The 22,406-nt window shown below is 40.4% G+C and overlaps 2 protein-coding genes and 1 long non-coding RNA gene across 3 annotated transcripts; 1 reads left to right on the top strand and 2 right to left on the bottom strand.

Moving 5' to 3' along the window:
- Nucleotides 1-115: 115 nt before the first annotated feature.
- ccdc191 (coiled-coil domain containing 191) lies at nucleotides 116-14,910 on the top strand. The gene is made up of 17 exons (XM_042510322.2): nucleotides 116-1,251; nucleotides 1,842-1,880; nucleotides 2,557-2,692; nucleotides 2,816-2,968; nucleotides 3,508-3,686; nucleotides 3,796-4,019; nucleotides 5,093-5,237; nucleotides 5,335-5,525; nucleotides 5,749-5,998; nucleotides 6,590-7,005; nucleotides 8,851-8,942; nucleotides 9,274-9,356; nucleotides 9,444-9,545; nucleotides 9,672-9,815; nucleotides 11,536-11,688; nucleotides 12,011-12,165; nucleotides 14,449-14,910. The coding sequence occupies exons 1-17, from the start codon at nucleotides 1,177-1,179 to the stop codon at nucleotides 14,588-14,590; spliced, it is 2,679 nt and encodes an 892-aa protein (XP_042366256.2). The 5' UTR covers nucleotides 116-1,176; the 3' UTR covers nucleotides 14,591-14,910.
- On the bottom strand, nucleotides 8,800-14,579 carry LOC121960556 (uncharacterized). The gene is made up of 4 exons (XR_006106994.2): nucleotides 14,442-14,579; nucleotides 13,122-13,183; nucleotides 9,256-9,326; nucleotides 8,800-8,972 (listed from the first exon to the last, which is right to left on the bottom strand). It is a non-coding gene; the product is annotated as an uncharacterized LOC121960556 (long non-coding RNA).
- On the bottom strand, nucleotides 14,673-21,972 carry zdhhc23b (zDHHC palmitoyltransferase 23b). Its single transcript, XM_042510321.2, has 6 exons — nucleotides 21,613-21,972; nucleotides 18,860-19,006; nucleotides 17,694-18,383; nucleotides 17,091-17,258; nucleotides 15,575-15,844; nucleotides 14,673-15,191 (listed from the first exon to the last, which is right to left on the bottom strand). The coding sequence occupies exons 2-6, from the start codon at nucleotides 18,994-18,996 to the stop codon at nucleotides 15,143-15,145; spliced, it is 1,314 nt and encodes a 437-aa protein (XP_042366255.2). The 5' UTR covers nucleotides 18,997-19,006; nucleotides 21,613-21,972; the 3' UTR covers nucleotides 14,673-15,142.
- Nucleotides 21,973-22,406: the final 434 nt, after the last annotated feature.

The following is a 22,406-nucleotide window of genomic DNA, read 5'->3' as shown; positions in this document are numbered from 1 at the left end:
GGCCGCGCCGCCACTCGAAAAACTACAAATAAAGTTAGCTAGTGCACTAGCATAAACTCTTAAAGGGCTCTGAAATTAGCAACTCAGCTCAAATATTTGTTAATTGTGTCATCATAATACCAGATTATATCTTTACGGGTAAAATGATGAGTGATAGAATAGTCACTAAAACACAAGAACTTAAATTAGACCAAAAATTATTTTATGGGGAAATTCTTTATCCATAAACAAACATTTTTAGGTTCACTCTTTCCATCGTTTCTCGATTGATCTCAACTCAAGGCTTTCCTCTCTTGCTCTTACAAATAACAAAAAAGCAACAGAGTTTTAGTCAATAGGCCTAACAAAAACTTATAAACAAAAACAAAAATTAATTCATATTCATGTCACATCAGGGGGTTTCGCCAGCCCCCCTGATGTGACATGAATATGATTTTTTTTTTCGTTTCTTTGATTTTATCTATGTCCATGTTCATTTATTTATTTCACGATTTTTATGAATTTATGTAGGCCCTATTGGTATTATGATTATTTATTATTATTGTTTATTATGTTATGTGTAGATCGTCTATCATCTGTGCACTTATGTATGTTTGTGTTCTTGTTGATCTAGCATATTTATAGGCCATATATATTTTTTGTTAAACAAGGCTGTGAAAAAAAACTACAAACATTGCTTTTGTTAAAAAAAAAAAAAAAAAACACCAATGTGTTATGTTGTGGGTTGTACAGACATTTAAATAAGTAGTTTTCTTTGATTCCTTTAATTCTACTTACATCACTTACGTTACCCTACTTACATTTCAAACGCAGGTCATTTAGAGCACAACTGTTGCAGAAGTGAGCATCGTTGCTATGGTTACAAAAAACTACAAACAAAGTGTAGTGGGTCATGTAGTCCTAAAATTCTTCGTTGGCCGGACTTTCATCCTAGAAAAGTGGTGCATTCACTACATTACCCAGAGTCCTATGCGATCCAAATCGATGGCAGTTATGTGTATGGCTCTGCGTTGTACGAGGGATCTTTGTGACGACTTCTTAACACTTTTTGTTCATTATAAAACGAGTAAAGTAGTTTTTTGTTGCTATTTGTATAACAGGGCGCTGTAATGGCGTTTGGGATCATATTATAGTAGCTGCGGTAAAATGCTAATATAATCCACAATAACTAAACAGATGACATTCCCAGGTCACAATCCTCACCTGTTTCGGTGGAGGAGGCTCGGCAAGAGTAAAACATCTGCAGACAAGGTGAGTTTAGTTTTTGGAGTAATGTTAAACTGAAAAGCTAGAGCTTCTAATTCTAATTGAAAAGGGGTTATACTGTGGCTGCCTATTCTAGATAATAAATTTAAGCCCACCTCAACACTTTCTCTTACATAAAAAAAGGATATTTTTTAATCCATTTTCACTTTTTAGACCCTTTGCCCCAGGATTATGAAACCCCCCTAAAGAGATTAACAGAACTGTTAATAAATGGTCCTGTCAGATTTATGAATAAATCAGTGATATGGATGAATACATGGCTCATGTCAGTATCATTTCCAGATGCTCAAATGCCTGCAGCCTCATATATGTGCAGCCTGAGACAGAGATAGCTGAATCCGATGTCTGGGAAATTATTTTGAAGTAATGTGCTGATTTAAGGCATTAGCTAAGCTGCCGTGTGAAATAATCCGCAGACATCAGGCATGTGGCTCAGCCCTGGATTTGTGCTGTGCCGACAGCTCAAGGTGTCTGAGAGCTCGGCTGGGCATTTTCAAGCAGGCAGGAAGTTGACCATGACATCAGTGATTTCTCTTGCAAACTCCCACTTGACATGATTTTTCTTTCCATAACAGATGCCTGTGAAGAATGGTGATATCGATCAGTGGAGAAAGGTGAGAAGAATTTAGGTGCAGGTGTAGCTGTGTATATTTTGTAAACTGGATTTGGATTGATGGTGGGCAAACAAGCAATTTAAATATGTCACACTTGACCCATTAACCCTGAACCTTCATCAGTTTTCTTGTGCTGCAGTTAGACGCCTGTCATAAGTAGTTTAACCTCTGAAACCTGAGAAAATTGGTTTGATTTCTGTCAAAACACAGGAAAAACATAATGAGCAACTTGGAAAGAAATATCCCGCAAAATGCAAAAAAAAATAAAATAGTAAAAGGTGACATGGAAATAATAAAAATCAGAGAAAAATGTCCAGAAAACTATATTAAAATTCTCTTACATATTTAAAATGAGAAAGAAATGAAAAAATATATATATTTTTAAAAGTAAGAAAATAGCTTTATTGGCACTTTCTTGAAATTATTTTCTTGTTTTTTTTCCTTGTATGTTTGTTCTGTATTTTCAACTTTTCCCCCTATTTTCCAGTCATCTTTTGTAACGTCTTATTCATATACATCTGGGCCATTTCTAACTAAGTTGCTCGCCGCCCTCTGATATTTTTGACAAAAAAAACAAGCTAATTTGCTTAGGTTTCAAAGGGTTAGCCAAGTAATTGGATAATCATCAGATGCATTGATAATGTTACCAATTATTAGATTATTTACTTGTCCTCAGCGCGTGGAGGCAGCATCTGAGTTTGCTGTATCTGAAGTCTTCTCCCAAAAGAAACCTCATTTAAGGACTAACAGCGTGGCTGTACCTTTGCAAAGCTCTGACCAGTTAAGAGACCACGATGACGCTTACAGTGAAGGTAGGTCAGCCCATTAAAAGAATAACAGGAGTGTCTCTTGAGAAGTGTTACCTATATAATAGAGTTGAGCCTGTGCAGCAGCTGCAGGCTGAACAATAGTATCTGATTGCTTGCTTCCTGCAGCACAAGCTCTCCTTGGTGATTGGCTGAGCAGTAAGCTGCGGCTGGAGCTGGACATGGAGGAAGATGATGACCTGATGTGCTACAGTGAGAGGAGGAGTCCTGCTGCACCGGGTAGCGCTCAACCTGCAGCCCTTGACTACACCAACTTTGATGGTACAAAGCAAGGACGAAAACTAAGTTACCAACCAAACTAACTATATATATATATATAAAATATAAAATTTAAAATGTTTTATTACTAAAATAACATCTAAAACATAAAATAAAAAATATATATTATATATAATATATATATAGAATATATATTATTTTGACGTATAGTAGATCCCACTACAATAGTGCCATATGAGTTGTGATTTTAGTGGCCATTTTTTAGTCATTTACACTAATTAAAAGATTATCTGTTTTTTGCTGGCATCTGTACAATAAAAGCATGTCCCCTTATATCTGGAATAGGATTTTAATTTTACCATATAAAATCACTGGTGCAGTCCTTTAGAAAAAAATGTCTGTTGTGATTTAATTCTTTTACTTGTATGCAACGATAACCTAAACTAAGCTCAAACAATTCATAAATATGACATAACACCCCATCATTCTCCTTCTGTATTTAGGATTTTGTTCTTATGACATTATTTTAGGATTTTTGGTCGACATACTATACTCTAATCTATATCCATTTCTGTTCTAAGATCTGTACAACTGCCTGGCCGAGGAGGAAGAGCACAGCACAGTCAGCAGCTTCCTACAAGGCCTGATGGAGCAAGAGGTCCTGGACTCTGGTGTGATGGAGGAGCTGGCACTGGATGTTGGACAAACAAGGAGGAAGTTCAAAGATCCAATTGTCACCATGGAAGCACGACACCTGCAGGTAGGTTGCCTAAGTGATTAACTCGATATAGTAAGAGACGTGAATGCTACAAGAGGAACAATCAGCACCCAAGTTTTTTTTTCACTCACTCCACTAATTGCCACTGAAGGTGCGAGAGAACAGAGCCCGGCGGGAGGCCGAGAGGCAGAGGCAACAGAGAGAGAGGGAGGCTCAGCGGGGCGCCAGAGCGGAGGCAAAGAGGAGAGAGCGAGAGGAGGAGGCCAAGAGGAGGGAGCAGGTACGCAGACAGGACGAGATGATGCAGAAGGAGATGGTGAGACTGCGACGTCAGATGGAGGAGAGAAGAGGCCTGGAACAGCTAGTTCGACAGAGGTATGGTGTCCACATCATCCGCTGGTCTGCGCTGAAGGGTTTAACATCTCTATCTGAACTAAGTCTCCTGTCTGACTGCACCGGACAGGATCTCACCTCTTCCTACCTCAAATGGTGGATTGAATGGATCCATGGTAACATATTTAGAGGGACAGGTAGAAGTGTCCCTCTGGAGAATACAATAACTCTGGGTCAGCACTGCTGGGTAATCTCTCACAAAGTGTTCACCAGACAAGACTTTGTGTCCTGAGGAGCCCCCTTCCTTAAATGCAACTGCTGGCTGTCAACATGCAGAAAAGAAAATGTTAGACCTTTAGATATACCTTATAAAGGTGCTGCTAAGAATAGTTTTAATTGGGTAAATACAAGATTGCAGAGGTGCTTGAAATACTTAAATTCAACACTCAGGAGTTTAAGTCTTCGAAAACCTTGAAAATCAGACATTTTTTTAACATAGTCCTTGAAAAAGTATTTGGATATAATTGACAGGATAGCAGATTGATACATTATTTCATAAAAAACTATCAGATAATTGTTTAAACTAGGATGCAAAGAGCAGCCTAAATGCTAAATGCTTACGCCAGTACTCACAATGACAATCCTAAAGCTGAGGCAAATGTCAGGGGATTATTTAAATCAGTAGAATTCATTGTTTCCAGTAATATACAAATAAATAAGTTGAAAATCTGATAAAAACTATAACATGAGGGCATGAAAATTGAAAAGAGAAAAATAAACGATAAATGGCCTGCACTTGTATTGGGCCTTTTTAATTTTCCAACCACTTGAAGTGCTTTTTACTCTATTTATCATATTCCCAGTTCACACACACATTCATACAAGGTACCACCTGCACACCTAAACACACACACACACACACACACACACACAAATAACCCCTAATGGCTGTGCTATCAGAAGCAATTTGGGGTTTAGTATGTCTTCCCCACATGCAGGAGCCACCTCCTGAGCCACAGTCAGCAGTCTTAAGAGGATGAGCACTCTCTTCTGAAAATGGTTTCTCTTTGGGCCATTCTTTACAAGGCCCTCACATATGTATGTTTATTCCACAGGGAAAGGGAGAGAGTGGAAGGGCAAAGGGCAACCAGAAGCCTCCAGTCAGCTCCTCCACTTCCCACAAAACCTCAGCTGCAGGACACAGAGCGACTTTATAAGGAGCAGAAAATTCAAACCATGGTTCACGTGGGTCATCTAAAGGTTGGTTCCTGTGCCATGTGTGTGGGTTGATACAGTGAATGTATTGATATAAATTATCTACCTCACGGGCCCTCATGTTTGAATGTGCATGTTTTAGTGTCTGCAGAGGCATTTCTTTGGATGGTATTCAGTGGTGTTAGACCGAAGGCTACGGTTAGGTAAGGCCATGGCCCTCTGTGATTGGAAGCGGCAGCTGAGGTCCTGGCGAGCGTGGCGGGCAGTGGTGTGGGAGGAACGTCACCAGCGAGAGGTTGCGAGAACAGAGGAGGATCTACGAGCTGAAAACAGGCAAGAATTAAAAGAAATTGCGTCAAAAGGTCCTGATCCTATCATTTTTTAAATCCTGCCTTTCACCACAAATGTCACAATATAAATTGTTTAAATGTAGACCATTAATTATGACAATATTTCTCAAAGACACTCACTGATAAAAAAAAAAAATACATCCTGTTACCTTGATCAAGCAATAATTGAGGGTTAAAAATAAGTCCACATCTGTTCCCTACTCTAGACAACGCCAGCTGGCTATGGAGAGTGACCGTAGGCGGCTGCTACGGCGGTGTCTGAATGAGTGGCAGCTATGGTGTCAGATGGAGAGGGAACAACGAGAGCTTTTGGCCCAGCAGCAGGAGACTCGGCGCAAGATGGCTGCCTTAATCGATGCTGCATTAACAGGCAAACTCAAGGCCGCAGAAAATCCAACTTATCAGCTAATCATGTGCCCACTTGAGCCGTCTAACCAACCAGAAACTCTGAAAAAGGTCAGAGGTGCATTCAGAAATCCTCATATCATTAGTAAGGGGTTGATTCAAATGTCTGTGTTAACTGAAAACAACCTGTAAAAATCACATTTTTAGTGAAATCATGACTAAAACATCAGCCCTACCCTTGGCAGGTGATGCTAAAGGCTAAAATTACTGAGGCAATAAATACGTTTGGGACTGAAATTGAACAAAAATTGTTTTGCATGGGGTGACCTAAACCTTTCTCAGTTAAGTCAGCCAGAGGCAAAAACTTTTCCTGCTGAAATATTCAGAACTCTGGAGATTGAGAATGAGGTAAGAAGGAGTGGTGTACCTGTAAGGGACGGGGGGGCATAGAGCAGATGGAAGAAGGTGTAGGATTGTGGAACAGAGCTCAAGGGACGAAAGAAACAGAACAGGAGATGAAGTTCACGTTGACAGGGTCAATAAAGAGGCCATATTAGGCCCGTGCTGCTTACATATCAGGATTTCTGGTGCTCAGTGAAATTTAAATTGCTCTCAGATACTTTATCGTATTCCCCTTAAACCTTCTGTAGAAGTAGGCCTAAATTGGGATTTTTTTCTGCTCTTTTTCCTTCTTTTTTTCAGGAAGATCACCAAAGGTCAAGCACTGGAGCCCCCGACGCCTCTTCAGTACATCAGACCCCTATGGGTGCTGTGGCCCAGCCCACTCAGCCGTGGCAGGTGACTCGACGCCATGCAGCACCGACTGCCGGTGAGCTCCAGAGGGCACAGCAGAGAAGTGAGGGCAGCGGTTTTATGTGTTCAAAAAGAGCAGTGTCTCCGGGCAGCAGGTTTGAGAACAGGCACACCGTCCAGCAGCAGATCATCACTCAGCAGAGGAAGCTGCTGAAAGAGCAGCAGGAGCAGATTGCTCGGCTGAAGGAGGAGCAGAATATGGCGGGACTGGAGCTGGAAATGGAGAGAACCGCACAGCTCACCCAGTTATCAGTGCGAGGAGGCTCCAGACCAAAGAGATACAACACTGACCCTCAAGAGCAGAGGTAGGCTCACTGCACCTCACCAAAATGTCACCCACCCAAGCTCTAAATATGTGAGTGTATTATTTTTTCAAACGTCACCCTCTATAAAGCTGTAGCTAATGGCTTCATTAATGGTTAATTAACCTTTTACCACATGTTTTGCAGTGTGGGAGGAAACCGGAGTACCCGGAGAAACCCAAACTATGAAATAATAAGTAGTTAATGTTTCAGGAGGGAGAAACCCCAAAGATACACAAGACGTAAACATTAGCAGTGTCCTCCTCAGCTGAGCTGTAACATTAACGAGCTCAGTGGTTTTAGGTGGGTTAACAGTAGGTGCACAATTTCTTCTGTGCTGTGACCCATAACTTGGCAATGATTTTTGGAGAGACATTACTGTTGAGTTTTTCAAATGTTTTTTTGGCGCTTTGAGCACCACAAGTTGAGTGCCATATATACCACAATAAACTTAATTTATATAGCACTTTTTTAAACAAAGTTACAAAGTGATTTTCAGAAGACAATCACAAAAACAAACACAACACAGCGATCAAGTACAAAGGTCACAGGGGGTTAATAAAACAAAGCAACAGCAACCTTCTCAAAACTCATAAAGGCTTTCCTATAAAAAAAAAGTCTTAAGAAGTGATTTAAAAGATGCTAAAAATGGAGCAAGTCTGATTTCAATGTGCAAGGAGTTCCAGAGTTTAGGGGCTCTGATGGCAAAGGCACGATCACCTTTTGTCCCCAGCCAAGAGCAGGGAACCACAAGAAGAGCTGTATACACTGACCTAAGGGGATGCCGGGGTATGTAGGGGGTCAATAACTCGATGTAAATTGGGGAAAGTCCATGCAGTGCCTTAAAAGTGATCATTAAAAAAAAGATTTTATTTATTTAATTTAAAATTAATGCAGTAGGAAATATAATTAAGAGAAGGCAGGCATCTCTAGGGACGATATCTCACACTCAAAACAACAACAACAACAAAAAAACTAGACCAATAAACAGCACAACAGTTAACAGGAAAATATGTATTTCGAATTTTGGAGTTAAATGTCCCTTTAAGTCATTTGTTGCAAAAAAAAAAAAAAATGGGAATGGGAATATGAAAGTTTTGTGCCTTCACTGGTGATTCAGACTGTTCAGCCCTTTGAACAAGTACATTACAGTCTGTGTATATACATTCTTTACCTCCTTTTCAACCCTTTTGCTTCAACCTCCTGGACAATTACCTCATAAGACTGTCTCCATACTGCCATGCCCAAATGTGCCGAAGCTCTCCTTTGATGATTAAGCACTTAGTTTAGTTCATTTCTCTTTCTACACTGCAGACTGATGTTGGCAGGTCATTTAAAGGATTTTTTACAGAAATAATACCATTTTACACTATCATCTCAAATGTCTAGAGTAGTGCAGACGTTTTTTTGTTTTCAGGAGCTACACTGAGGTGAACGGGGGTAAAAGTCATTATCCATTAATAGCTTTCCCTATTAAATACAAGACACATACTGTAGGAGTCAAAAAGAGCAGCTACAGAAGGATTTTAAAGCTTAGAGAGAACAGAGGAGCAGGAGGTTGTGCTAAGGTTTTGTACATTCATGGTTCTTGTTGGACTGCAGATAAAATACACTTTCCAAAAAGTCTATGCAACATTGTATATTTCAGTTTTCAGTAAAACTAAAAACTTTTGCACATTACCTCATACTAAAATTCATTTAGAGATTTTTGGACAGCCTGACACACGTCAGTTGAGCTCATCAGAGTTAAATTTGCCCTACAAGGATGTGGAAGATGTGAATGCACAGACAGTGTTATGACTTGCCTTTTTTTTCCTGTGCTTGTGGCGGTGATGGTTACTCTTGCAGGGTGACGAGCATTACTGTAGAACCTGACAATCTCCGTGCACCTCGGAGCAAAACTGTCACACGTCAAACGTCCGCCCATCCCATCATCACAGGTCAGTATGGAGGGTCCTTCACTCAGAGAGCTTAAAAGCACAAGACGACACACACAAACTCACCTATACATGCAGAATGACATAGCAGGTACTAATCTTCTTCCAAACATGTAGCTCTTTTGTCAAGAAGATTGCATGACCCTGGATCACACAATATTTGCATATATAAAGTCCTACAGGTCAAAACATCCTGCAGGAGTAAAACACATTTTCCTCCTAGTTACATGTTTAGAATACAAAGGAGGAAACATACATAAACATCCACATACCCACTCCTTTTGTACCACAAAGGAATACCGTGTGTTCAACTCACCTCTCTCTCGCTTTGAAGCCATGGAGGAGCGTGCACGTCAACGCGCAGGGCGGAGGAAGGAGATTGAGGAACTCAAGAGAAAAAAGGAAGAGGAAAAACTAGTAAGAGGCGGACTATTTGTTTACTAATTAGCGTGTTGTAATTGTCTGAAACAATATAAAGAAAGCACATTTAATTGAACTTGTCAGGCTAAGATGAAAGCCGCAGAGGAGCAGAGGCAAAGGGAGGAAGAGGAGGAGAAACGCAAAGCAGCGGAAAAGAAGAGGGAGGAGAAAAGGCAGGAAAAAGAGGTGAGATTCATATTTCCCCAAAAACTTGAGTCCGAATCGAGGAAGCAGTGACACACAGAGGGACTGTACTCTTGTGTCACATTGCAGAATATTAGAATAATGTCACTTCTTTCTGCGTTTGTGAAGAGGGAAGAGGAGAAACAGAGACAGCTGAAGAGGCAGCAGGAGCTCCTGAAGCTGGCCCGACAACACTACCACAGAAACTTGCTGTTACGGCGAGGCCTGACGCCATGGAAACGCCTCATTCTGCTCAAACAAGCCAACCTGCAGGTGAATCACCTGTCTTTTCCATTTCAGCCACAAGCTACAGCAACACAGAGTGTAGCCAGCCAAATTTAGCCTGCCCTCAGTCCTCAAACTCAACATTTAAAAGGTCCAGTGTGTAGGATTAAGGGGGATTTACTGTATTGGCAGAAATGGAATATAATATAAGTGTGGGTGTTTTCTTTAGTGTATAATCACCTGAAAATTAGAATTGTAGTGTTTTCATTACATTAAAATGAATAAATGGATAAATCTGCTCCTGCTACAAACCTTTTGAACGTCTTGATCAGAAATAAGTTGAGCACACATTAGTAGGTGCTGGGCTAGTGGTCCCTCTCTGACGTGCCAAAGAGCTTAGGAAAAACCTTGATTTGTAATGTGAAACCCCGATGTTCAGTTTTTTACTGGTTTAAATCATCTGGTCGGAGAGGAGGAGACCTCTGCGGATAATTCAGCTCCTAGTTTCAGCAGGTTGCAATCATCAATCCTTACCGTTAAATGCCACTAAATCCCCCTAAATCTTACACACTGAACCTCACAGAACCCAAGAGGCACTTTTGATTTTTAAAATCCTGTTTGAACAGCAAACAATGTGAAAAAGTGCTTCAGGTTTTCCATTATCACACAAAGAATTACAATAAGCAAAAGGGAATTTTGACTTGTAAGGGTAAATCCGAGTCCAGGTTCACACCATGGATTTGAATAATGTAAAGTCGGGTTTTAGCCTTTCTTGCATACAGTACTGCATGTGCATCTGCTATGTGACTTGAAGGCATTCGCTTAAAGGCAATGTGTGTCTATGAAAGGCTTTTCAGAATTCAAATCTTTACAAGTGGGTGGATGTTTTTTATGGCTCATGGACTGTTGGTGAACATAATGCTTCCCAATGGTCTCACGCTGAAAAGCGTCTTTAGTTATTTTCCATCCATCTGAGAAAGACTACAAAGACAAATCTGTCTTAGATTTTAGTAATTCAAACAGGATTATACATGCTTTTTTTGTCATCATGTCAGTCGCATTAACTGTAGAAGTAGAACTTCAGACAGATTCATTTAACCAATAGTATAAATAACTTCTTAAAACTGTCATAATGAGTTGGCTCTTTATCTATTTCTACTTTTTTAGCTGATTTATGTATTCATTTATTTATTCTATATTTATTATCCCTGTTGCTGGGATGATTTTTTTTTGTTCCATTTTAATAATATCTCTCTTTTGGTGCTTTCACCGGTTGGATAGCACTTTGATTTTCAAAAGTGCTATATAAAGTCTCTTATTATTATTACTATAAAGTACCAAAAAACAACATGCTGTGTATCCACAGGAAACCCACTTTAACACATTTAATAGGCTGAGCCTGGGAGTAAAAATATTCTTTCGGCAGCTTAAAAGCTACAAAGCACACATTTACCCACCACCCTGTAACACACTTACACCCTTGGACATGCACACAAAAAGCCCAAACACACACACAAACAAACAAACAAACAAAAGCATATGACATCTATGTAGCCTCATTCTTTTGACTGTATTTCATCTTCAAAATCTTCATCTCTTTGCACAGCATCACACAAAAACTCTTGTGCATACATGTTTCACAGCTAGATATAAACCCTCTTTGTTAAAATGTGAGATGCTTCATCATTTCATAGCACTCCATTGTTTCAACCCTGCACATATGACTGAGTTTGGATGCCTCTACGCTTTTCTCTTCGATCCCCGCCAGCTGGCCGAGAGTCATCACAATCTCTCCCTCCTGAGGCGGTGTACACTAGGCTGGCAGCAATCAGCAAGAGAGTCCCTGTCTGAGAAAGAGGCTTCTGCTGACCAACTGCACCAGCACTTTTTACTTCGCAGGAGCTTAAGCGGTTGGAAAAGAGTGTGTATATACTTCCTCACACACACACAAACACAGTTACTATCAGTATTGCATTCTCCCCATCTTCTGCTGGTGACTTAGAGCAACATGCTTTCTTATCTCCTCTTCTATCTGAACTCAATCATGTTTTCAGGTGCCAAGTCTTAAAAGAAAAAAAAGTTTAGACCATTTTCTACTTCTTATTTAAACTAGTGCCATCTCGATTATTTTAACCTCCTGAGTAATATGTTTCATTGTGGGTTTTAATGCTAAAAGATGGGATGAAGGCCAATAAGCAGCATTTGTACACCGTTAAAAAATATCCCCATCTTGTCTGTCTCAGCTAAAGGACTGGCGGATGATTCAAGACGAGAGAGCCCAGCGTTTCTATCGCGCTCGAACACTGAGGAGGTTTCTGCTGGCGCTGCTGGACCATGTGAGCCAGGAGAGGCTGGTTGACTGGGACCGTCAGGAGCTGGCTCAGGAGCACTATAACAGGTCTGCTATCTGTGACTTTACCGTGTGTTCACTGTGTGGCGGCTGCAGTGTGCTCTGCCAGTAACATAATCGACTAACAGGGTGTCAAATTAAATTCAACAGCTTGGTTAATTACGAGTTGAAAGGTTATATCAGAGAATGTGTTTACAGTATGCCAGAGAAACCACAATGCCTTTAATTAACATCAGACTAGATCAACATTTTAAGGCCTGTTCTATAAAGACAAGTAAGACTTCCAAAGCCCTTCAGAATAAGATACAGGCTGCCCACTGGGGCATGCATCTTTGGGCAGAAGAAAGTGTTGAACATTTATCAATATGAAATATGAGAGCTTTTGTAACATTTTGACTTTCCACTGCAACTGCCAGTAAATTAAATTATGAACCACCATCTCATTAATGGCAGTAAAGAGCCTGCTGTAATCTGCTGTTACAGTAGCTGTAAATGTCTCCGCATTATGTGATTAATGGAGTCAGCTGGGGTCTTTTGCTGCTAAATTACAGAGTGTTCATATCTTGACTCTTCTATAATACTGAGTGATTAAAAAATAGAAACTACTTTCTGCAATAACATTCTCTTTTCAGCTAATAGTTGTGAATACATTTTACCTTAGAGGAATACTTCAACCACACCTGACCATCTGTATATCAGTTACTCACCCCATGTAAGATTTTGGGAGGAAAACTTTTGTTTGTCCCACATGCTTCCACAGTGAGCTGAGCATCAAAAAACTGAGAAAAATCTTGATGAATTGAAGTCATAGATATATGACAACACTGTATGAAAACATCTGTTCCCACTTACCCTGCTTATTAGCTCAACTTCAACAAGGTGGATTGTATATGGTTTCAAGAGAATGAATCCTAATAACCTTAGTGACTTTTCCTCTACTGACATTTGTGATTTTAAAGGAATAGATCACCCCCGAAATGAGAATTTGTGTCTAAATTACTCACCCCTTGTTATGTTGAGAAACTTTGTCAGAAAACGTTTTTCTCCTCCATGGTAGACACAGAACCTGAAAGAAAGAGCGAAAAAAACTCTTGATGAATTAAAGTCACACAACTCAATCCAAGTCTCATTTATCCAGTCAAATGCTCTGTATTTCCTAAACAGCCTTTTCCAACGGGGAACTGAACTTAAAGTAAAACGAATAAAGGCTCTCTTCAAAGTCAGACTCCATTGACAAAAAGTTTTACCTCTCTGAACACAGGATGTGCTGCTCTACCGCTGCCTTGATCAGTGATTTCTGAGGAAAGGGCTGTCTGTTCAGGAAATATTAAGCATACAACTGGATAAATAAGACTTGAGTTATACTGCAACATTTGAGTGAGCGTTTGTAAACAAATGTTTTAATATAGTTTTGCTGTTGTTAATCACAGCCCCCTGTGACAGTTCATCAAAATGTTCTCAGTTTTTGGATTCTACGTTCATCAAGAAGGAATGCAAGAAAAACAAAGTATTCTTTACCAATTGAACATAACAAGGGGTGAGTAATTTCAATACAAAATGTCATTTTGGGGGTGAAGTATTCCTTTAAAACTACAAATGGCAGCAGAGGAAAGGTCAAAGGATCACTAAAGGTATTAGGAACGATCCTCTTAGAAGCATGAAGCTGAAATAATTCACTGGATAAGTGGAAACTTTGACTTGCTGATGGCACTAGAGGAAAAGTCAGGGGATCACTAAAGATTTATCCTCTCAGTACGATAGATATGTGAACCAAATGTGATGGCAATGAACCGCTATAGATTTTGAGAAATTTTAGTCTGAACCAAAGCGATGCACAGACAGACCAACATTGCTATCCTTGGAGCCAAACAACCAGCATGACTAAAAAAAATAATAAAAAGTCAGTTTGGTGTCTACTTGAAAACTTTTCCAATTTACATTTAAATAGTTTTGCAAGATTTTCTTCCTATAAATTAATCATTTTTAAATAAGCAGACACATTCTGGTTTGGGTTATGCTGAATAACAGCATTATTTGGTGGTCTTGATTCCCATTGTGGAAAAAATTAATAATTAATTTAGCACTGGTCTAATTTCATGTTTTCACCCTCACTGACACAAAATGTGAGTGCCTATAAACTTCTCAGGTGAGGTCAGCTAAATGACCAGACCCTGCAGGTGAATTCCCACCGGCTGCCCAGCTGCCACTGTCAATAAGTCCCCTGTGACATCATGTAAAAACTCATTAGCCTGGGTTTTGCTCCCTATAATTCAGTTTCTTATTGCTCATTTGCTCTGTCACCGTCTGTGCCTCCATCTGCTTACACTTCAGACGGGTGCTGCGGCGATGTTTGCTGTCCTGGAGGCAGCTTCCCTGTCTGCTGCGGAACGAGAGAGTGAGGGAGGAGCGGCGGGAGAGGCTGGGACGAAGAGTGACTGAGGTTCTGCCTGATTTCTGCTCCCATCCACTGTAAAGCCTCTGGGAGAAACAAACACTGTGGGAGACAAACTGCACAACCACACAAACATCTGGAGAGGACATAAAAACACAAAACATTTGCACTTTTCTCACATTCATTTAATAAAAATTAATAAATAAATTTCATACAAACATGGACCCAATCAACTTTTAGGATACCAAAAAAAAGCTTTCAATCCCTTTAATAAAAGCAGCAACAGTGTAAAGCTAACTTCTCAAAGTGACATTAATGTGCATCGACTTATTTGCTTTTTAACATTTCCAGGGCTGTTTAAATAAGGAATCATTTTAAGGGAATAAAAGTAATTCCTCATATATTTCACGCACTGATGATGTGACTTGTGCCAAGATGTTTGATTCATCTGTGATAAATATCCATGACACATCAAGTCCAAATAGGTACCCTGCTTTGTGAACACCACAGATAAGTGTTTGTGGAGGACAAAGTGTGCAGAGAGAACATCCTTGAAAAGACGTTTTGTGCAGGACTGACCGACTCCACAGGCGTCATCTTGTTGAAAAATGTCCCTACGAGGATCAGAACAGATTACTCATTCTCACATGTACTCTCTTGTATGCCGACTCCCAGCAAGGCACTAGAATGTAAAGCAGACATAAAGACAAATGTTCAAGTCTGAGAAAGACAGTCGGTGTGACGGAAACAGAGATATTTGTTTGACGGAGAGGCCGATTACATGTGGAAAGAGATTGAAAGGTCAGTGTGAGAGGAAACAGCTGCATAGAGGAGTTGGCAGTTGTGATAAATGGCAGTGAAAGTATCTTATTGGTGGTTGTTATTGCTATATATCAAAGTCAGAGCAACTCAATAGCAGCAATAACCCGTGACGGCAGCTCTCAGGTTTGCTGCAAGCAGAAGAAGAAACCAGTGAAAGGAGCCATGCTGCCATCCAGTGGACATAAACAAGAACAGCTACCAAAAGCTCCACAATTTGAAAAAGGTTGGGTAGCAATCTCTTACACCAGGTCTGTTGGGATGGGAGAGGGTGGATTCAGTTTTTCTCCCATAGTCATGAACTCTTCCCAGTTGCCACGGAAACCTCGGGAGTAGACACCAGTGTCCACGACGAGCCCCCAGTAGGCGCTGCGAGCAGTTTTGTCTCTCAGGGCTGCGCGAGCCTCGCGCTCAGTTACGTTGTAGCTCACATTGATGACCTGCACCAGCAGCAGGTGGAGCAGCCCGCAGGTCACAATGCTGCTGTACCAGCAGCAGGTGAAGCAAAGTGCAGTGCTGAAACACAAAGAGGACAATCAGACAAACCAGGGCTCTCTAGTCTGCATAATTATTACATGACATAATTTAGTAGCAACTGTAAACACACTGTATCTTTGGCATTTCTGTACTCAGGTTTCCTACAGCTTAACCCTTTGAAACTTGAATCAACATCATCTTCTTGTGCTGCATTCAGACCCTTTGAAACCTGAGTGAATTGGTTTGATTTCTTTTAAAAACATGGGGGAAAAAAGGCAATGACCAACTTCGCTAGAAGTGTTTGACAAATTGCAAGAAATTAATAAAAGGTGAAAAAAATTCATCTAAAAACAGTTTAAAAATAAGAGGCGAGGATTTTTAGAAAATGACTTAAAAATAGGGGGGGAAAATATCCAGAAAACTGTGTTTATAGTTAGAAGAATTTTAAATTACAAATTATGTTATAGAAAAAACTATAATAAAATAAATAAAAGAAATACTTATACTTTTTAATTCAAGGGCTTTTTAAAGTCTGTTTCTTGTTTGGTTTTGAGGGGGTTTTCCCACTTATTTTTAAGTAATTTTCTTGTGAAGTTTTTACAGTTTTTTGCTCATTTTTGGACCTTGTCTTACCAAGTTTATTGTTGCCTTCTTCCTATGTTTTTGAAACAAAACAAACCATTTATTATTGTTATTATTATTAATAATAATAATATATGAATGTTGGTTCAACTATTCTGATCTGTGTGACATTAATGTAAAAAAATATTATTTTAAATTACTTTTAAAAATGTGTTTTAATTGGACATTATTTCAAATAGATCAATTATTTTGACTTTTTACAATGCAACATCTGGAAAAAAAGATAAATAAAATCCTACTTACAGGTCTTAGCATTTTTCAGTCTTTTGACAGATCGATTAAGACATTTTGATACCAATGATGGCTTTATTTTTAGATTAATGTATTCAATACCTTTTAAAACGTTTTAACGATCTGCACTGATATAAATATTTCAGTGATAAAGTCATATTTGCCAGTAACATTAGTATAAATTTATGGGTCAGAGTCGACTTGCGTATTTCAAGACCTGATACAAGTTTTCAAAAAATGTTTCATCTTTACATTTTTAGTGTCTTTATGTAGGATTTTAAAATATCTGAAACAATATATTATCAGAATATTTGGGTGTTGGAGTTAGTTAAACAGTAACGTTAAGGTAATATAGTGTTACAATGACCCCGTCCAGAGTGTATGTGTAAGTGTTTGTCTCTGCTCTCAGTACCTGTACTGATCGTAGACCCCCGGGCAGTAGAGCAGGGCGATGACGAGGCGTTGATTCGGACACACACTCTGCAGCACCAGGCTGATCCCGTACAGCGAGGTCAACAGGAAGAGGACGAGCGTAAGCAGGAAGCTGCGGTGATTGGCCTGCCCCACACAGCTGTTTATCCTAGCCAGGCACCGACGGAGGGGACGTACAAACAAACAAGTACACACACAGGTAGACAAAACATGGTACTGAGACTCCAGGGTCACACTACAGTACACACATGCAGGACCACACATAAAAGTGTAGGAGTGGATGACTGAAACAAACTGCTCACTTGTAGCTGATGTTAACTCACAAAACATACAAATATGGTAAATAAAGACACAACAGGTGTGAACAGGACAAACACTCATTCAGTCTGAGCTGAATACATATCCTGGAAAGAAAGACAGTCACTTAAGGGCCTTATTTTGAAAATTAGAAAGGACGCTTTTTGAGATTTATTGAATTGTTTATGCAGAAAAGACGAGCAGATGACAAAAGAGAAAATTTCAGTGTTTGAGGTGAGAGAGGAGGAAAGTGATGACAGGTGAGAGGCATTTTAATGGAACCAACCAGACACAGTGGTGGTCGAGACGCAGCACGCAGACACCACAGATCCGACAATGTCCCGCCCTTGGGGGCCGCATCACCCTGCACACCGGACACCAGTTCCTGCGGCTGCTTTCCTTCAGCTCCACCCCTGCGTGCTCTGGCGATCCCGCCCGGTTGGCTACTGTCATCGTCACATCCTGCCGCCCGCCGTTGACGGCAGGGTCTTTTTCTGCCAGGGGGCGGTAATATGTCACGGTGCTGTGGACGGACTCTTGGTTTGACCTCACAATGCCAGGTCCTCTCTTGGTGTGGACAAGGGCCACCAGGGTGAGTATGACCCCGACGGTTACCACCGTCAGCTGGAGCTGACCAACTTCCCCGCGGGGAAGCACCTCAGTGATGAACAAGTAGTACATGTACGCCAGCGAGAAGAGGGCCAAGCTGAGGAAGAAGAGTGTCTGTCCCTTCTTGCGGTGGGTGAAGTAGTAGTACCACAGCACCAGGCCGGGCAGAGCTGTCAGAGTCACCATGCCGAGCAGGAAGTGTAGAGCAGCGAGGTGCAGCAGGACAGGAAGGAGGACAAGAGGAGGGATGACGGACAGCTCCACTTTTCGGGCTCCACCCCATAGCCAGGGTACACGGATACGGTCTGTGACAACTGCCGCCACATGGGACAGAGATTCAGGTTTCTGAGGCTCCCTCTTCAGAAACCTGAAAGAGTTTTTTTTAACATAAAATCTTTTACTTCAGGAAATCAACAACTTTTTTTACAACATGAGCAAACCTTTACCCACAACGTCTCAGCATTTTCAAGACTTTTGAAAGATTGACATAAGAGATTTTAAAGCCAATTAAGGCCTTATTTTTAGATTAATGAATTCAATGCCTTTTAAGACTTTTCAAGGATCTGCGGGATCCCTTTAAATATGAGAACTTCCCATTTTCTGCTGTTTATTATCATTGTAAATCGAATCTCCGGCTTTTGGGCTGCTTATGGGACAAAACAAGCACTTTAAAGATGCTACTTTAGGCCCAGCGAAATTTGGATGGGCATATTTTCAGTTTTAGGGACATTTTTTTGGACAATCACTTATCATTTAATTAATTAAAAAAAAAAAAAAAGATCATTGTCATTTAAAATAATCATTAGTTGCAGCCCCAGTGTTGTTCGCTTCATTGTCTCCCACCTGTCGCAGGCGTCATCCAGGTCCTCACAGTCACAGCAGCAGGCTGCCACGTGGCTGCGCTCTCCGAATCTGTTCACATACTCGCAGCAGCACAAGGTCTCCTCCACCTCCAGCACCTTCTTGGCTCGCTTCTTCATGGTGGACAGCCTGTCAGATTAAAAAAAAAAAAAAGTTTATTAGTACCGTTATTAATATTTGTGTCGTGGATAAAACGACATTCAGAGACAAGAAAAGTGGCACATAAGAGACAGGAAGTGAAAGATAATAATACTCTCTAAGCCCCGAAATGTCCTGTGCACACAGCAGCTTACCAGCTATGTGTATGTGTTTCAAACGCTGGAGCGGTTCCAAACAGATTTCCACTACGTAACACAGCAAAGTAGACCCTGTTAGTTTGACCTGGTCTGACTCCTGCCCACACAGCCGTCACACATCTGTCATGCTTTTAATGATTTAAAGCAACTGGACGGTCCCGCCGCTGCAGCCTGCTGGCTTGGTTAGACGGCACAGATGGATTTGGGCTGGGGTGAGACAGGGGAGGCTTTTATAACACTCAGAGGTCTTTAGTGTCCCCTCGATCATACAGAGCAAGACAAGTGGGATTAACCCGTCAGATCAGTTGAACCTCTCTCTGCGGGGCATTGAACGACCCTCTGATTAGCAATAAATCAAAGCATGACAAGGTATTTTATTGTTATTAGGCAGCCACTGATCAAACTAATGTGATAAATGGGACATGAGGCTCAGGAAAGGTCGCCAGCATCAGACTGGTGAGTCCTTCCAGAAAGCCGAAAGCAAGTAAAAAGAGCCTTAAAAAAAAGACAGAAGACTACATGTACTGATTAATGAGTGTGTGGGTGTGTGGTAGCACCAACTAGCACATCTGTTCCCTGAAAATAAAAAAAATTAATGAAATACTGCTGCAAGTATTCATAGCTTGACTGTGGTGCTCAGCAGGTTTTTCAACACTTTTTCTGTGCCATGCAGTTTCAGTTGCAATTACAGCAGTTGCAATTACAGGACCATAAAAACCTTCAAAATAAAATTTAGGACTGCTTGAGCTAAATTATATCTTTGATGTCTTTGGAGGTAGGATTAAGAAAGGGGATGCACACCTAAGAGGTCATTTGATAATTGTCGGAGAGAAAAGGAAACGGCAACTATTTTATTAATTACTTCTTTGAGCTGAATTGTTGTGGGGATTTACTGCCTTTTTGTACCTTATGTTTAGGTTTTAAACAAGATAGCCTAGGTGAACTGAAGATGTCGCCTTGATACAGTTTGCTGCAATAACAATGACTTAAGTGTGATGAACAGACGGCAAAATGTATCTTACGACTGTAAGCGTTAACGTGTTAATCACAATGGATTTTAAGTCTGTACATAATGTGTTTTTTTTAATTGCATTAATTGCCGGCCGACATGCCTGTCTTTAAGAGGCTGTACCAGACTGAATTTTGAAGTTAGAGAGATAATACTTGTATCAAATAAAACTAGAAGACCTTAAGAATCCAGAGGTACCAACTCTTGGTTGGTCATTTCTTCTCAGTAAGGGGGCTAAATAATGTTTCCTTGGCCTCTGACCTTAAGATATCTGAAATCAAAATGTGTTTTGGGTACCCATGAGTCTCCCCTTTACAGACATGCCCACTTTATGCTAGTCCCGTGCAGTTTTTTGCTGTCATTTGATTCCCAAATAAGACAATCCAGTAAGAATTGCTTTACCTTGTCAATATGGACTTAGTCACTGCTTTTTAAATTCAATACAAAAAATGCAATTAATCGTGATTATTATTGCACTTCTGCAATAAATTGCAGTTTTTAAAGTCAGTTGTTTGACAGCCTTAATTGTTGTACAGCAAGTCATATTTAAAGTATACTATGCTTACTGAGGCGAAATGGAGAGGTTAATTAATGAAATTTAAGGTATTTTTAACATATTGCAACCATCCCCGGGTTGGAGTAGGTTACAACATCCCTGCTGAAAAAAAACAGCTAAAAAACCATCTTATGCTTGTAGCTGGTTTTAGGTGATTTTATGTGGTTTTAGCTGGTCGAACATGGTCTTATGTGGTCCTGACCCAGTTCCTGCTTGTCTGTGATGGTTTGACATGCTGGTGTGACCAACCTATCAAGCTGTGCACTTTTATCTTCATGAATAACACATGACAAAAAACTGATTTATGCGTGTTGCTTTTCATACTTCCCCCTCATGACAGTGTTATTTCTCCACACTCAAGGACATTCATTTGGTTTCAATTTCACAGGAACTTCAATGAATAAACCAGCAAGATTGACCATCACAAGCTGGTACGACTAGCTAAACAATCAAAAATTATTTAAAAACATACTGTAAACTGGCCAAAAAAGCTGGTCAATCATCTCGAACTGGTCAAACTGGGGGGTTTTCAGCAGGGATCTGACTTTTTTCATTCAAATCCAAATTGTAAACACTATGTCATATAGTCATGTTTAACTGGTATGGGTAAACAGCAGACAAATGTAACTCTAACATATAAAAATGTGTTTGTTGAAGTTGAAATAACCTGTAAAAAGGTGTTGCAACCGCCCCCGTTCTCCCCTACATTTGGGCTTTTCTGGAGTCATTTCAGCGTCTCGTGTCAGCCGGTTAATCACCGACTGCAGGGTCACAGCTGACCCACATTTCACCCACCGTACCTGTAGACAAACCTCCGCACAAAACACGGAGCCTAAATACACACAACACATGTTAAAACGCAGCTTCCACATACCTGAACACTGAGCCGCTACATGCCGACGCTTTCCGGTAAATATCGACCGAAACGGTTTCCCCTCTCCGGGCTTCTTAACGGAAGTCTTTCGCCTGGTAACGGCAGTCGTATCCGGTGTTTCTCTGAGCTACATGGCGCTCCGTGAGCCGCGGAAGTTTCCAGAATAACAGCAGCCGGTGATAATCCAGTCTGGGTTTAAGTGTCCCGGGTCGACTGGGGGTCTTTTCACCGGGAATCGTCCGTGTTCACGTTGCCTGTTGAGGGAGACGTCCGGCGGATCTGCCCCCAAACTGTTTCCCCCCTGACGTCAAAGGAGACTCTCCGCCCAGGACACGTTTACCGCCTCACCTACAGCACACATCTGTGGGCTCCTGACAGTTTCACTCATTTCACTGCTTTTTATACAGCTAAGCAGCTCAGTCTGTAACCGTGCAAAAAAATAAATTAAACAAATAAAAATTAGAAGGTGAATTCTTGCCACAGGTGTTTCTTAAAAGCCTTATTTTCACAATCCTCTGGTATCATTATGGACATTTTTGTCCAAATGGATAATTTTTCACATTTGTTTTGGAAATCATTTTGGCTGTGTTACCACATATGGCATGATTTTTTTAAATTTTATTTTATTTATTTATTTTTATTTTTTTTTTGATTTCCAAGAGTTTCGGTTTAAATTTTTCGAATGCGTCTATAAATATACTTTCACAGAAGGCCATTCATGACAAAAATGTCCACTCCCCAAAAAATTCATAAAAATCATATACATAAATTTTCCCCCCAAACCTTTTGGGTTA

Source organism: Plectropomus leopardus, chromosome 21 (genome assembly GCF_026936395.1).
Source record: "Plectropomus leopardus strain MGB_pleo_1.0 chromosome 21, ASM2693639v1, whole genome shotgun sequence".
Taxonomy (NCBI): Eukaryota; Metazoa; Chordata; class Actinopteri; order Perciformes; family Serranidae; genus Plectropomus; species Plectropomus leopardus.
Note: the sequence above shows the minus strand (reverse complement) of the source record. Positions and strands in the feature narration are given on the sequence as shown.

What these genes read in the sequence shown, in the direction of transcription:
- ccdc191 (XM_042510322.2), top strand. Translation starts at nt 1,177, where the DNA reads ATGACATTCCCAGGTCACAATCCTCACCTGTTTCGGTGGAGGAGGCTC. An exon ending in AGAAAAGGCAGGAAAAAGAG is followed by an intron (nt 9,546 to 9,671) that starts GTGAGATTCATA and finishes GCGTTTGTGAAG; the next exon opens with AGGGAAGAGGAGAAACAGAG. An exon ending in GCTTAAGCGGTTGGAAAAGA is followed by an intron (nt 11,689 to 12,010) that starts GTGTGTATATAC and finishes TGTCTGTCTCAG; the next exon opens with CTAAAGGACTGGCGGATGAT.
- zdhhc23b (XM_042510321.2), bottom strand. Translation starts at nt 18,996, where the DNA reads ATGAAGAAGCGAGCCAAGAAGGTGCTGGAGGTGGAGGAGACCTTGTGC. An exon ending in GGGGTCTACGATCAGTACAG is followed by an intron (nt 15,845 to 17,090) that starts GTACTGAGAGCA and finishes TTTGTGTTTCAG; the next exon opens with CACTGCACTTTGCTTCACCT. An exon ending in CCCATCCCAACAGACCTGGT is followed by an intron (nt 15,192 to 15,574) that starts GTAAGAGATTGC and finishes TTTACATTCTAG; the next exon opens with TGCCTTGCTGGGAGTCGGCA.